This window comes from Cupressus sempervirens, chromosome 1, assembly GCF_028749045.1.
Source record: "Cupressus sempervirens isolate cs-2001-9-10 chromosome 1, ASM2874904v1, whole genome shotgun sequence".
NCBI classification, from domain to species: Eukaryota; Viridiplantae; Streptophyta; class Pinopsida; order Cupressales; family Cupressaceae; genus Cupressus; species Cupressus sempervirens.
Genome location: NC_143118.1, coordinates 42,451,784 through 42,465,903, shown reverse-complemented (window position 1 = coordinate 42,465,903; position 14,120 = coordinate 42,451,784). Strand labels below are relative to the sequence as shown.

General features: G+C 36.0%; 1 protein-coding gene across 2 annotated transcripts in view; it reads left to right on the top strand.

Annotated features, from left to right (window-relative positions):
- The window catches only part of LOC149576078 (ABC transporter G family member 28-like), a 168,746-nt gene extending 155,679 nt beyond the window's left edge, over positions 1 to 13,067 (top strand). The window contains exons 14-15 of one of the 2 annotated variants that reach the window (XR_016361373.1): positions 12,171 to 12,242; positions 12,794 to 13,067. Coding sequence is in view for 1 of the 2 variants with exons in the window: in XM_089816266.1 (XP_089672392.1) it covers positions 12,794 to 12,959 (166 nt within the window). In the remaining variant the exon portion in view is untranslated. The remainder of the gene's footprint in view (positions 1 to 12,170; positions 12,243 to 12,793) is intronic. The other variant, XM_089816266.1, reaches the window with a different exon arrangement.
- The last annotated feature ends 1,053 nt before the right edge of the window (positions 13,068 to 14,120 follow it).

Sequence of the window (14,120 nt, the reverse complement as noted above, 5' to 3'; positions counted from 1 at the left end):
CATTCCTTATCTTTGCCAGATACATATCCTGCCACTGCGACAAATCATTGAATAATTTGTTATTTGAAGAGTCCATAATATACGAACAATCATAGTTTGCTTGAAACTTTCAGAGTAGTGAAATAAGTGTGTCTAGTGCATCTTCCAAATGTAATGCTTGTATTCAATGATTGATCTGGAACTTTACTGTCTAATATTAATAATTCGCTTCCTTCACATATCATTACTTCATCAAGATATAAAAAAGGACCCATTTCACAACATTATCTCATAAATGGAAGTGCAAAATTTTCGGGCTCCATCAGGTACTTCACATATGCTACCAAATATTGTACAGAATAAATCTAATGATAGTAGTTCCAAAGACTTTGATGATTAAGATGGATAAATTGAGGCTCTTGAAGCAAACATCTTTGATGATTGAGATTATGAGATTCTTCTACATTAAGAGGGAGTATGACACTTCTTTGAAGGCAATGTTGGAGCGTAGAAGATTGATACTCAGAGGGAGTCTAGAAATACATGTGGGTGACTACATGATGTTGATAGGCCTACTCCTACGTATATCATGAGGGAGTGATGAGTTTGACAGGCATCCTTGGGTAAAGATAGTTTATGAGGAAGTAACAAGAGGACTTGACTTCCCAGGGTTGATGTTTAGAGGGAGAGATTTTTGAGATGAAATCCTTGGTGGATGATATCTTCTCTATGAGGAGAAGTTCTAAGAGAAATTCTTTATAATGTGCTCTCCTCTATGAGAGAGAGATATAAGTCGAAAACCTTTTGTACCACCCTATGACTAGGTTCATGGTAGTTACTATTTCACATATGGTATGTAATGAAAGATGAAGATCTTTCATTGACATATATAAACAGAAGGTAACCATTATAAGATGACGATCCTATAAATGGTAGATCTATTATCATGGTTTGTTGGGTCGGATTTTGCCGGACACCATGATAATGAACAAACAAAAGGTAATCTTTGTAAGATGGCGATCTCGCAAATGATAGGCTTGTTATCATGGACATCTCTAGATATTGTTTGGACAATTAGAAATCATAGATAACAAACCCATTATGTTACCATAGACATCTCTAGATATTGTTTCGAACAATTAGAGATCATGGGTAATGAATCTATTATGTTATCATGGACATCTCTAGATATTGTTTCGGACAATTAGAGATCATAGATAACGAATCCATTATGATTACTCTAGATATTGTTTTGGACAATTAGAAATCATAATATATGTTATGATAGTGTTCATAACATTGTGATTGTAGTTATTTAACAAGTCACTATTTCAGAGTGTTAAAGTCAGATAATATGTTGTGTATAGATATCCTTGATTCTGATGTCTCATAAAATGTTTTTTGTTACTTCTCCTTTGCTAAAAGGGAGTGTTGAAGTATAGCATTAGTCGAAGTGATATACTCATTACATTGAGTATTTGTATTCATGATTTATATGAACATTGTTTTGTCTCATATTACTAATAAGAATATATATATATGACTTACATAAGCTATGGGACCTGACCTTGTTGTAGCCTATGTTGGATTGATTTTATTAAAGCTACCTTATTGATGATAAATTGTCCTTAAGATAAATATCTTATATATATATATAATATAAATATGATATATGTAATATAGTATGTATTATATATATTATGCATTATATAATAATATAATAATATAATATTATATTACATATATGATTAATATATTAATATTATATATATTAAAGGTGAGTTATATATATAGTTATTTATAAACTAAATGGCGATTAACTATAGAGACATGTCTCTTCATGTCTCTTGAAGAGACATGTCTCCTCTCATATTTATATGAGATCCAAATCTGCATTTGGAAATCATCAATTACAATGGCAATGATTATACATTTGCAGGAATGATTTTAGTTACTTTAACAAAAGACACCATTCACAAGTTATGCAACAAGCGGTGGGTAATGTTCAAAGCATTTCTCAAATTCACATGTGCGAGAATCAACAATTGTATGATATAGAGGTTATTCAACACCAATGTTGATAAACTCTTGAGATTTAATGACAGTGAAACAAACATTCAACTACAAAGTTCTACTAGAGAGAGAAAATGTTTGAGGAGATTTGACGACTATGAATTACTATTTTCTTTGTGTTCTGATCACTTAGAGCCTCAGACATATAAGAAAGCATGTAATGATATTAATTCAGCATCCAATACGCCAATCAGACTTGGGATTTGGTGCCTCTTCCGCGAAATCATAAGGCTTTAAAAAATAAATGGGTATACCAAATTAAAGAGGAAGATGGAGGAAGAAAAAGATACAGGGCAAGATTAGTGGTGAAGGGATCTGCTCAATGAAAGGGTGTTGATTTTAATGAAATATTTTCACTAGTTGTAAAAATGCAGACTACTCGTTTGGTTTTGGGCATAGCAGTAGCATGGGACCTTGAGCTTGAGAAAATTGATGTAAAAACAACATTCCTACATTGTGATATTGAAGAGGAGTTATACATGGAGCAGCTGGAGGGATTCGTTAAACAGGGTCATGAGCATTTATGTTGCAGATTAAAGAGGAGTTTGTATGGGCTGAAGCAAGCTCTACACCAATGGTATTTAAAGTTTGATAATTTCATGACACAAGGTTTTACTAGCTATAAATTAGACCTGTGTGTTTAATTCAAGAGGCTTCCTAGTGGTGAGCTTGTGATTTTGCTACTTTATGTTGATGATATGCATTGTTCATGAGCTGAAAAAAGACATTTGGCTCTTCATTTTGCCATGAAAGATTTAGGGGCAGCAAAGAGGATTCTTGGGATAGATATAATTAGAAATAGAGAAAGATGGGAAATCAAATTATCTCAAGAAAAATATATCTTAAAAGTGAGAGAAGTTTAATATATCAAATGCTAAATCTGTTGCTACTCCATTGGCTGTTCACTTTTGTTTGTCTTCTAAGATGTGTCCTACTTCGGAAGAAAAACACGAGATGGATGGTGTTTGTTATTCTTTAGTGGTTGGGAGTTTGATATATGCCATGGTTAATACATGTTTAGATATTGCTCATGCAATGGGAGTTGTGAGTAGTTTTATGAGTAATTCAGGAAAATCTCATTGGCACGCAGTTCAATGGATTCTTTGGTATTTGAGAGGCACTTTCTCTCTTGTTCTATGTTTTAATAGGAAGACTCCTTATATTTGTGTTGCTGATTTTGATATGGCTAGAGATTTAGACAAAAGGAGATCTGATACAGGCTGTGTTTACTTTTGCCAAGGCAATGATTAGCTGGACTTCTCATAAGCAACAAGTGGTTTCTCTTTCCTCTATTGAAGTTGATACACTGCTCTCACTGAGGGAGCTAAAGAGCACTGGAGGCCAAACCAAGACCACTCGCACTAGGCGAACCCCGATTATGCAATGGAGACATCTTGATACACTGGGCACTAAGACCACAGTTGGACAGAAATGACCGAGACCAGATGGGGGAAATATTGACAGTGGTCGGGAGGAGACTTCTTTAGAGGAAAGTAGGATCGATGGGGAGGAGGAAGAGGATGGTGAAGTAGAAGTAATTACAGCTACACCGTTGAGATTTCGATAGCCGGCACTTTCAGCGACGACACATTTGGCTTCCATAGGTATTCATGGTATTTTGGGGTTTGGTCAATTTAGGCAACTAGTAGTGATGACGCCAGCTTCAATTGCGATTTAGCCTACTGCGAAGGCACGAGCAGAGACACGAGCTATTCCTGAGGCATTAGCAGAGGCACATCCGCTACCAATGGAAACAACCATTCTGGAGGTAACGATGGAGCCTGCTCGTGAGGTTTTACCAGAGGCTAGGGTTGAGGTACTTGTACTTGATGCAAAGATGGACATTGAGGTAGGAGTAATGGAGATACCGATAGGCGAGGGTTTGAGGGCACTGGGTGTCTAATTAGACGTAGTGGGTTCGGATGTAGTGGTTACAGTGGATATGACATTGTTAGCATCACCTGAGCGAGACAGAGAGAGTAGAACCCAAAAGTTGAGCACGTACCTGAGTACGCGGTTCCACCGTACCCCAGTGCCTTGAGTGGCATACTTGCATACACCTACGCGAGAAGTAATTCCAGAAGAAGACCCTTTGCAGGCACAGGTGGAGGAGCCGACACAGGATGAGGGACTACCACATAGTGCTATTGAGATGGTGGAAGCAGTAGAGAGGGCTATGGGTGTGTAGCAACAACATCTAGTAGCGCCAGAAACAGTGATGAGAGAGGCATTCTTCACTGATATAGCAGCTCTAGGACTTGGGCTCGCTAGGTAGTGGCCTCTACAGAGATACAGGCTTTCGACTCAGTAGTAAAGGAGCTGGAGAGAGTAGTATCCTTCATGAAATTAGGATGCCCGACTGCCTAAAATTTGTTTTGAAGAGTGGGGATGGCCGAGTGTGGAGACTGCAGAGATGCGACAGGATTGTGCCACAACGAGAGATTGTGGTATGGAGAGTCGAGTAGAGGCTTTGACTCAGGAGATAGTGGAGATATACAGGGATTCATATTACACCTTTCGGAGGAGCTAGGTGGATCGGGTAGCAACAGAGAGGGCTCGGGAGGAGTTAGCTACCAGGTTAGCCACGGAGAGGTCAGCCTTGTTAGCCAGACAGAGTTAGCTACAAAAATTGGCAGCAGAGAAGGAATAGTTAGCAACAGAGGAGTGAGTAGTAGATGAGGAGAGAGAGCTGAGAGAGATTGCTGGGATGATGCAGTCAACTTTGGAGCTTCAGATGGAGGCGGAAATAGAATTGAGAGTTCGAAAGGAGCAAGCGTACAAGCTACGGGCAGAGCCGAACGAACTAAGAGCACGAACGACCACTATGCCAAGGATGCAATCCTCTGCGTAGTATCTATACATTGATGCAATTAGTTGTTTATTTTGAGTTTTATTGTATTGTCATCCAGAGATGACTTTATTGTTTGGGGGGATGATGTTTTCGATAAATTCTATATTGTAGCCGATGGGTAGAATAGTATCTGAATGGGCGCCTGACAGTTGAGTCACACCTTCGGGAAAGTATATGTACACCATCCAGAAGGGACTTTGGGACATCATTATAGTGAGCATAATCATATTGTAAGCATTGAAGTGCATATTGTGTATATGAATAAAGTATCTGTTCTATGTTATATCTTGCTATACTACATGCGATAAGTATCTTTTTACCCTATACAGTAAACAGTTACAATGATTGTTTGGTGAGTTGGGATTTAAACAATCCAACTTCACTCTATTTTTTTATAACAGGAGTGCCATTCATTTGACTAAAAATTCAGCTTTCCACAGTCACGCAAAACATATAGAAATCAGAATGGAGATTTAGGCAAAAGGAGATTTGCTACAGGCTATGTGTTTACATTTTCCAAGGTAGCGATTAGCTGGACTTCTCGTAAGCAACGAGTGGTTGCTCTTTCCTCTACCGAAGTTGAATACATTGCTCTCACTGAGGGAGCTAAAGAGCTGATATGGTTACAACAATTGTTTAGTGAGTTGGAATTTAAACAATCCAAGTTCACTCTATTTTTTGATAGCTGGAGTGCCATTCATTTGGCTAAAATTTCAGCTTTCCACAGTCACGCAAAGCATAAAGAACCAGATTTCACATCATTCGTCATGCTCTTGAAGAGGGAAGATTACAGTTAGAGAAGATTGATACAAAGGTTAATCTGGTTGATGTGTTTACTAAGGTAGTATCCTGAGAGAAGTTCGAATTCTGTAGAGCTTCGCTCCCATTGTCACGACATAGCCATAAGCATTCTAAGTAGGTGATATATTTGTGCAACACTGATTGGACTTCAAGTGGAAGATGGTAACGGTTATGGAATAAAGAATATGTAACGGTTCTGATTGTGCAGTCTAATCATTGTCGTCTCTTTGTCTTTTGTGATTTTTCGTCTTCTACTAGATGTGACTAGAAAAGGATATGTAAAACCAGTTTGATGCTGCTGTATTATTGTATTGAGAATTATAAGTTGAATAGAGATATTGCCCTACTTGAAGAGTGGAGGTAGTCCAAACATTCTGGATGAACCACTATAAATTCCGTGTATACTCTTTCTTGTGCTGATTTTGCATAGTTTTAGATTTCATTTTTATTTTTGTATTTTCTTTTTAGCTCAACATGTATGACTCAATTTTTGGATTATGCCGCCCCCACTAGGAGGCCGTTGATCCCTAAAAGATCGAGGATTGATCAAATATGGGGATTTCTTTTACTTCTCATTTCTAGAAATCTATTTTCCTTTCTTTTTAGTTGCCCTTTCTAAGCTATCAACCACACTTCATGCTCATCTTGTTGGAATTGTCTTATCTTCTTGTTGAGGATAATATCATTTTCTACTTCATGTTTCTCAAGTGCAAATCTTTCACATGTGGTATAGTGTCATCCTCTTTACCAAGCAATAAAGCTTCGAACAGTCTCAACTTATCAAAATTAGCTAAATTAGCTACATAGAAAATCTTCATATACCTACAAATACAATCTAAAAACACTTTTACCTACTTGCTCTATGATATAAGATGAACCATATAAGTTTGTTTGAGGCTTTGAGGTATATCTTTGTTATGTACCTAGGGATGTGATATTAAAATGTATAAAGGTGGATAAAGATGCCATCACATGGCACACATCCCTTAGTTATATCGGGTCATGAATTATATTAGGTATTTCGGATGCCTCCTATTTTTTGTGGTTTACCCCCTACATTATGTTATTGGGTCCATATAAAGAAATTGATTATGATTGTAAGGGTGTGTCTTGAGAATGATATTGTGTACTAGTAAATAGATTTTTCCTTCAACAATAATGCAATAAATTGACTCTTAAATACCCATAAGGAAGAGTAAACAAAACTAACAGTTGGATGAGTTATTGTTGGTTGATAACTCTCCTATGAAGCGAGAGGCACAACTCCGTCGTTGAAAAATTTGCAGTGAATTGAATGATATGGTGTATCTTAAACCTGAAGATACTAGGGTTTTCTGATATTCATTCATAGGCATAAAATGAATGTGATTGCTATATTTATAAATTGAATGGAAGAAGCAAGACGAATAAGCAGCCACAAGACTACCTAGCTAGTCCTTCGTATTACAGAGAAAATGGAGGGAAGTATTTCTTTGGTTTACGAACAATGAATGACAATACAAAAACTACATTTAAAATGTGACAAAAGTGACAACATAATCAACATCAGTCTAAGAAATTCATACCCAGACTTACAAAACCTGACATATTAAATTCCTACATTTTAAGTACATAACAGGATGATCACAAGATTATCCTATCTCTGCAAATCTAATCAAAGTATAGAAAACCAAACTAGATTCCCCCTTCTTCCTATTACAAATAGCATAAGAGATGTATCCCCATTTCCCTAGAAGCCTCAGGACTATCCACTGTAAAAAGAACCCTTTTCACCGTTTTAGATTTCCAAGAAATAGTTTCTCTTTGTTTCTCGGTTTCTCCTTTAGTTATGAAAACCAATTCTTGATGCTCCCTAAAGTTTCATGAAGACTTTGTCAAAGTCCCTTTTTAACATATTTGGAGAGAAGCCTTGCCATATGACATTTAAATGAGACTTGCTAGGAGGCACCCATATATATGTAGCCCATGGTAACATTTCCCCTTAACAACACCTTTTATTAATGCAAAAATAAAAGTAATGTTGTCTCTCTGGAACAGTTGCCAGATTCATTGAGAGTTTCTCGGGCCTTCGTTATCTTCTTAAATGTTTGGTCATAAACCTTTCGTGTAACCAATTTGCATACAAACTTTGTGAAACCGCTCGGGTGTATATACATCACACCATATTGAAGCTTGGCTATATGTTTTCTCCTAGTTTTAGCTACTTTAGGTGTCTCTGCTTGTAACAGTTCTATGTGGACCCGAAGCCTCAAGTCCATCACTAGGCTCTCAAAACATAATTTCATTTCACTGTGCTATCAGATAGGTACACGACAGTTATGGAATGATGTTCTGATTTGGAAATTTTACTCCTCTAGCTGTACCTCACATAATGACATGCCATCAACAAGGAGTGGACACTCAACAGATTTCGAACGCATTAGCATTTCGTCAAACATTTCATGCGCATGCTTGTACTTCTGTACATCAGGTTTGATGAACTGATCGTAGAGAAAAGCTTCTTGGGTGATTGGCAACAATATCATCATTTATGCTCTTTGAATTCGGAGTCAACTTGTTGTTCAGGCCAACATTTGGTTACAAAAGTTGCTCATCCTTGTAATTCTTTGATCAACCGCAGTGATGATCGGGTTCAAGGTCTCCATTGAAATCACCCCTTTGCATTTCCAATTTTGCATATGCATAGCTGCTTCTTCGGAATTGCTGCTCAAAAACCTTTGAATTTTACCCTAGCATATCGGGTTGGTGCTTGTGTTCTTTGGTGACCCAGGGACACAGTCGGGCTTCATTGCTGGAGGGTATTGTTGCTTATTATAGTGCTTTCAAACCAATGCTATGATGATTCAGGCTAAAAGATCTGCATTTATTTTTGCCTTCGCATACCATTCATTATACATTTCTTATACCACGTGAAGATCTATGTTGACTGTGGTGTCCAACATGCTCGGGTGTTTGAGTTCCCATTGACATTTAATATGGTTTGTAATCCATCCAATCTATTTATCTGAATCAAGCACGGGTTACATGGTTACACCTCATCATTTGAAAACTGATGAGGTCAAGCATTGTGTCAAACAGTTCTCATATTGGCGTTGGGCTGGTCATGATTTTCATGAACTACCAACTCCCAAGTTTTTGATCAAACAAATTAAACTTGGTTGTCGATGTTGATTGGGACATATAAGTTACTACATTCTTTGATGATTTTGGGGATCTTATACTATGTTCTTGCAATGGCCTTTGGATTCACATGGCCTTTCCATCTTATAAGCATGACATGACATTTCATGTGGGTTGATATTCTTCAACACGGTGAGTAATGTCATATAATCCTTTTGGTGACTGCTATGGCAAGTTGAACTTTGTCTTGAACCCATTCATGCTGATGATGTATAATGGGGTTCTCTGTACTTTCAGAATTTGGAAACTGATCCCAAGATGTGGAACTTCGAGAAGGAACCCGATTGGAGTAGTGGTAATAAGACGTCATCTCCTCCTAGCTAATATACGAATGGTCTATTTGACAGCAGTTCATGCAATTTATAAGTTCTCCACAATTATATGCATGTCTCTAGAAGGGCAGTGGTAAACTGGGAATGTATGTTGTCGCCAATCTGTCGATTCTTTATGCACTCGGGCTTAAACTCATAGTGATGTTTACACTAATATGCAACAGCATTGAGATCTCAAATGAGAACTACTCCTCTATCGGGCCATTGGGATGAGTGAACTAGAGAAAACAAAGATTCTTTTCAATATGGGAGACTTCTTTGCTATATCAGATATAAATATTTTGGCAGATAGGAACCTTTGCCTTTGGGTTGAATTGATTGAGGATGTTACTATAATGTAGAACATCAGGTTATAGTGACCTGGCCCTTTACTTTTATCAACAAGTCACCATCGTGAGATAATGCTATCTATTGATCCTTCATATTGCATAACTTAGAACAATGCATCAAATTCAAAGTTGAACTTAAGAATTTGAATTCCCTTAGCAGTTGGAGCATGTAAGAGTGGAAGTCACTTTGAATCTGAGCCATGAGTTCTTATGTAATTTGAACTGTGAACTTGAACATGAATCTGCACTTTGGCTTTGGATATTTGAACTCTGGAGATTGAACTTGAAACTAATTTTTGAGTCTGGTCTTGAACTCTGAACTTGAATTGAGCTCCTGGCCTGATCCTGCATGTTGGACCTTGAAAGAACCTTGAACAATAGCCTTTTGAACCGAGTCTCCACTTAGGAACTTGGGACATTTAAACTGTACTTCTAGAATGAACTCTAAAGCTGAATCTCTGAACTCGGTTTTGAACTGACGAACCAAGCTTAACAATGGTGGACCTCTGAAATTGAAGCTTAAACTTTGACTCTGCAAACTCAAACTTGAAATCTGAACCCCAAACCATGTGAACCTTCGAACTTGAACTTGAACTTGAAACCCACGATTCAAGTTTGAGTTCAACACGATGTCGGGGCGCTGCCTCTACATAGAACAATCCTTTACAAAGACATTGTTAGCAACAAAAACCAATGAGAAACTGAAACAGTTTCCCCACAGGGCCAATATACAAAGTTTAAAAACTCGGGTGCGAAAGCATGTTAACACTGTGTTTGGGACCTCTTCGAGATATAGCATGGAGTAGTTTCTTTCATAAGGAGTATTGTATAGCATTTCCATACTTCAAGGGCTTATTTTATTTCTATGTATAATAAATATTAGGGCATCTTGATCCACAAGCATCTCTCATGTGGTGTGTGATGGTTATTTTCTCCGATTTCTGTTATTATATGTATCTCATCCAGTAGTACCAAAGCATGATCTTGGCCCCTCAGAAGTAACAAAATAAAGTTATTTTACAAAGTTGAGAGGTCAAATTGTGAAGGGCATTCTCTTTCCATTTTGGTGATATTTTAATATTTCTAGCAGGTTGATCAAGGGTTTATTAAGCAACTACAGTCCAAATTTGATGTCATTTGGAGCAGATTTAGGGGATTTATAAGAAAATTAACGTTTGCACCAAGTTTGTTCCAAGGCTAGAAAAACAAGGATTTCTTTTTTTAATTGTTGATTGTTGAATAGAGAGAGGTATCACAAATATTTCAAATTCTTGATGATTGAATAGGGATATATGAAGGGAAATATATATTTTTAAATTCTTGACAGTTGAATAGAGATCACATACCACACAAGGGATTTATAAGAAAATTAACGTTTGCACTAAGTTTGTTCCAAGGTTAGAAAAACAGGGATTTCTTTTTTTAATTGTTGATTGTTGAATAGAGAGACGCATGACAAATATTTGTGCAAATATTTCAAATTTTTGATGGTTGAATAGGGATATATGAAGGGAAATATATATTTTTAAAGTCTTGACAGTTGAATAGAGATCACATACCACACAAGGGATTTTTGGGTGGCACGATTTTCTAATATCTAATATGTACAAATTTGGAGCAACCAATAAATATTTGCGGTGTGTGATCTCTATCCTACATTTTCTTATTTCCATTATTATATTGTGGATCTTATGAATCTTTTACCAAGTTACACCCACATTTTGTCACCCACTTGGAATTGTGCAAACTTGATGTTGATCGTGGTAACATTTGAATTTTGCTTGAAACTCTTTTTTCCTGATCGTTGGGATGGATTTATCTTACCTTATCTATGAAATTTTCTGCTTTATCTACATTTCTATACCCTTCTTCCAGTCCTCCTGCTGACCTTTCAAGGCAAACATCAAATGGGCTAAGAGGAAAGTAACCAACACAAGCCTCAAATGGAGAAAAAATGCCAACAAAAGAATGTCTATTTTAAGCATGCTAGCATAGATCAAATGCTCAACTCAATTTTTTAGATACCTTTGATCATACCCTCATAGAAACCGTACTGAAGTTCTATTCATAACTTCTATTTGCCAGTCCATTTGAAAATGGAGCATCATAGAATACTTAAGTTTTGTGTCCTTTCTATTTCACGATGTGTATTGAAGCTCGCTTAGAAATCTCATATCATGTCCTGAAATGATACTTTCTGGAAGACGAAAGTGTTGTCTTAAAGAGTAAAGCAGTTACATTGTTTTTGGTTTTTTTTCTTCTTACAGTAACTAATATGAAATCTTTGGAAAACTAGCTACAATAACCTACAAGGTCTATGGATATGCTTCCCATGGCCTTTGAGGCATTGGTAATGACTGGTACAACTGACAACCCTTTTTAAAATTGGAGATATCATGTTTACCTTCACATCCTGACTAGTATATGTTGCTGAAATCTTCATCACGGGCATAATCTTCAGAATATACCTCTTTGCCAAATAGTTCTGATTTAGCTAGAGTGCTTATTGAGGAGATAAGACAAGTGGCAGTCTAAAAGACATATTTGCAAACTTAGTTGTTGGAAAAACCCCACCCATGCTCTTGATCGCCAGAATCTCATCCATTTGTTTTGGCATGACTGTAGAAAAGTTTTTTGAGCTAGCAAATATTGCAATGGTTGGTGATCAGTGTGCACAACAGTTTCCTTGCATGTAAGGTAATGTTTCCATTTCGTTACTACTAGAACTAGTATACAACTCCTTATCATATGTCCTAATTATATCAAATATACATCATGAACACTAAATCTTGGTTAAATGTAGTTTGTGGTCACTTTCAACATGTTAGCTTTGTAATATCTTGTTTACCTTTATTTAGCTCTTAATGTTGACTCATGGGCATAAAAGTTGCTTACCCATAATGCTACCTTATAATAGGATTTTTTAAATTAAAATAAAATAAAATTCAATGTTAACAAATATAGTGATTGATACTATAAGTAGGTAGCATAATATTGGATGTCATTAGATGGTCGTTTTTACTTTACAAAATCACTTCAATGCAACATGTTTTCTTATGTAGTGAAAGATTGATTTTTTTGGTTCAAGATAAAGTCATGAGGATAAGACAACAAATATCATTATTTTCCTAGCCACATTCAATGCAAAACTAATAGTTTCATATTATAGTTTAAAGCAATTTCTCATAACTAACTAGAGGTTTTATTTTTCATTTTTTGAAATTGGAATACATTTGTATATATGATAGCTATTCTGGAGCGTGGTTGATATCTCGTTGCGGTGCATTATGGAGTAGAGGGTACAACCTACATGATTGGACTGATTGTATTAAGATTCTTGTTGGCATTGGAGTATTAGCTCGGTTAATAGCTTTTATTTGTTTGCTTTCCTTTAATAGAAAAAGGCAAAGGTGATGTAAATTTCCAAATTCTAGCAAACATCTTGCTTTGAGATGTAAAATTAAAATATTGTATATACTAAATTTATTCTTTAAAACTTATTAGTTGTTTTCATCGAAAGAATTGTACTACTACAAAGAGTGTAGTGTGTCAACTTTAAACTATCTATAATTAATTATTAGTCCCTGAATAGGCAAGAAACTAATGTTTTCAGTGGTGGTCACAATTAGTTTTTATAACAGTTCTTAATGAGTTTGTAAAGCTTAGAAATTAGTTTATTTTTGAATTAATTTCAAATAACAATTTATCGTTTTTAATTGGTCTGTTACAATTGGACACAACTATCCTCCTACAAATTGCACCATTGACTAATTTTCAAAAAAACAAAAACACAATTATTTTTTTTGAAAATTTCAGCATTTGATCTTCATAATCCGTATATTTTGTGATCGAAAACAACAAAATTTTTGAGAAAATTTCGCTATGCTTTTGTGAATATGAAAAAGAATCATGTTTGACTTTTTTTATTTTTTTGTCTTTGGTGCATTTTGTCTAGAGATTAGCCAGTGCCGTTACAATTTAGCCAGGGGTAAATTTCGTTTTTGACACAAAAGTTGGTGAAAAATCCATATCTTAAATATCCTTTTAATATTGTAAAAAAAATAAAAAAACTTCTCAAATTCGTCTAAAAGGTCAATGCAAATTAACGACTGAGGAAAACATGATTTGAGATACGCAGCCTTGTCCGCTTGCATGTCTCCATTGACGAACTATTGCAGGGTGTTCAGATTAAAATGAGCTCTGTAATCCACAAGTTCAATGCAGTTTGTCGCCTAATCCATGGCTCCCTACTTTTTTTTTTTTCTTCTCCAACTAATTTTTATTATTAGGGACAGATTGGTTTATTCGGAACATGTCTAGAACTCCATTTCCACACTCAAAAACTTTCAATTTTCTTCACCTTTCCATAAGATTGATAAACTATAATGGACAAATTAAAATAAAAGATCAAATACATTTTCCTATAATTTGCTAGTGCATAAATGATATGCGTAAAATATTCACACAGAAGGATTTGCAATACTTGGATAGGTTTAAAGTTCCCTTATCATGAAAATCGTTGAAGAAAATGCACTCTATTGAACAACAGTTGGACTGCCTTCCCTCCTCGATTGA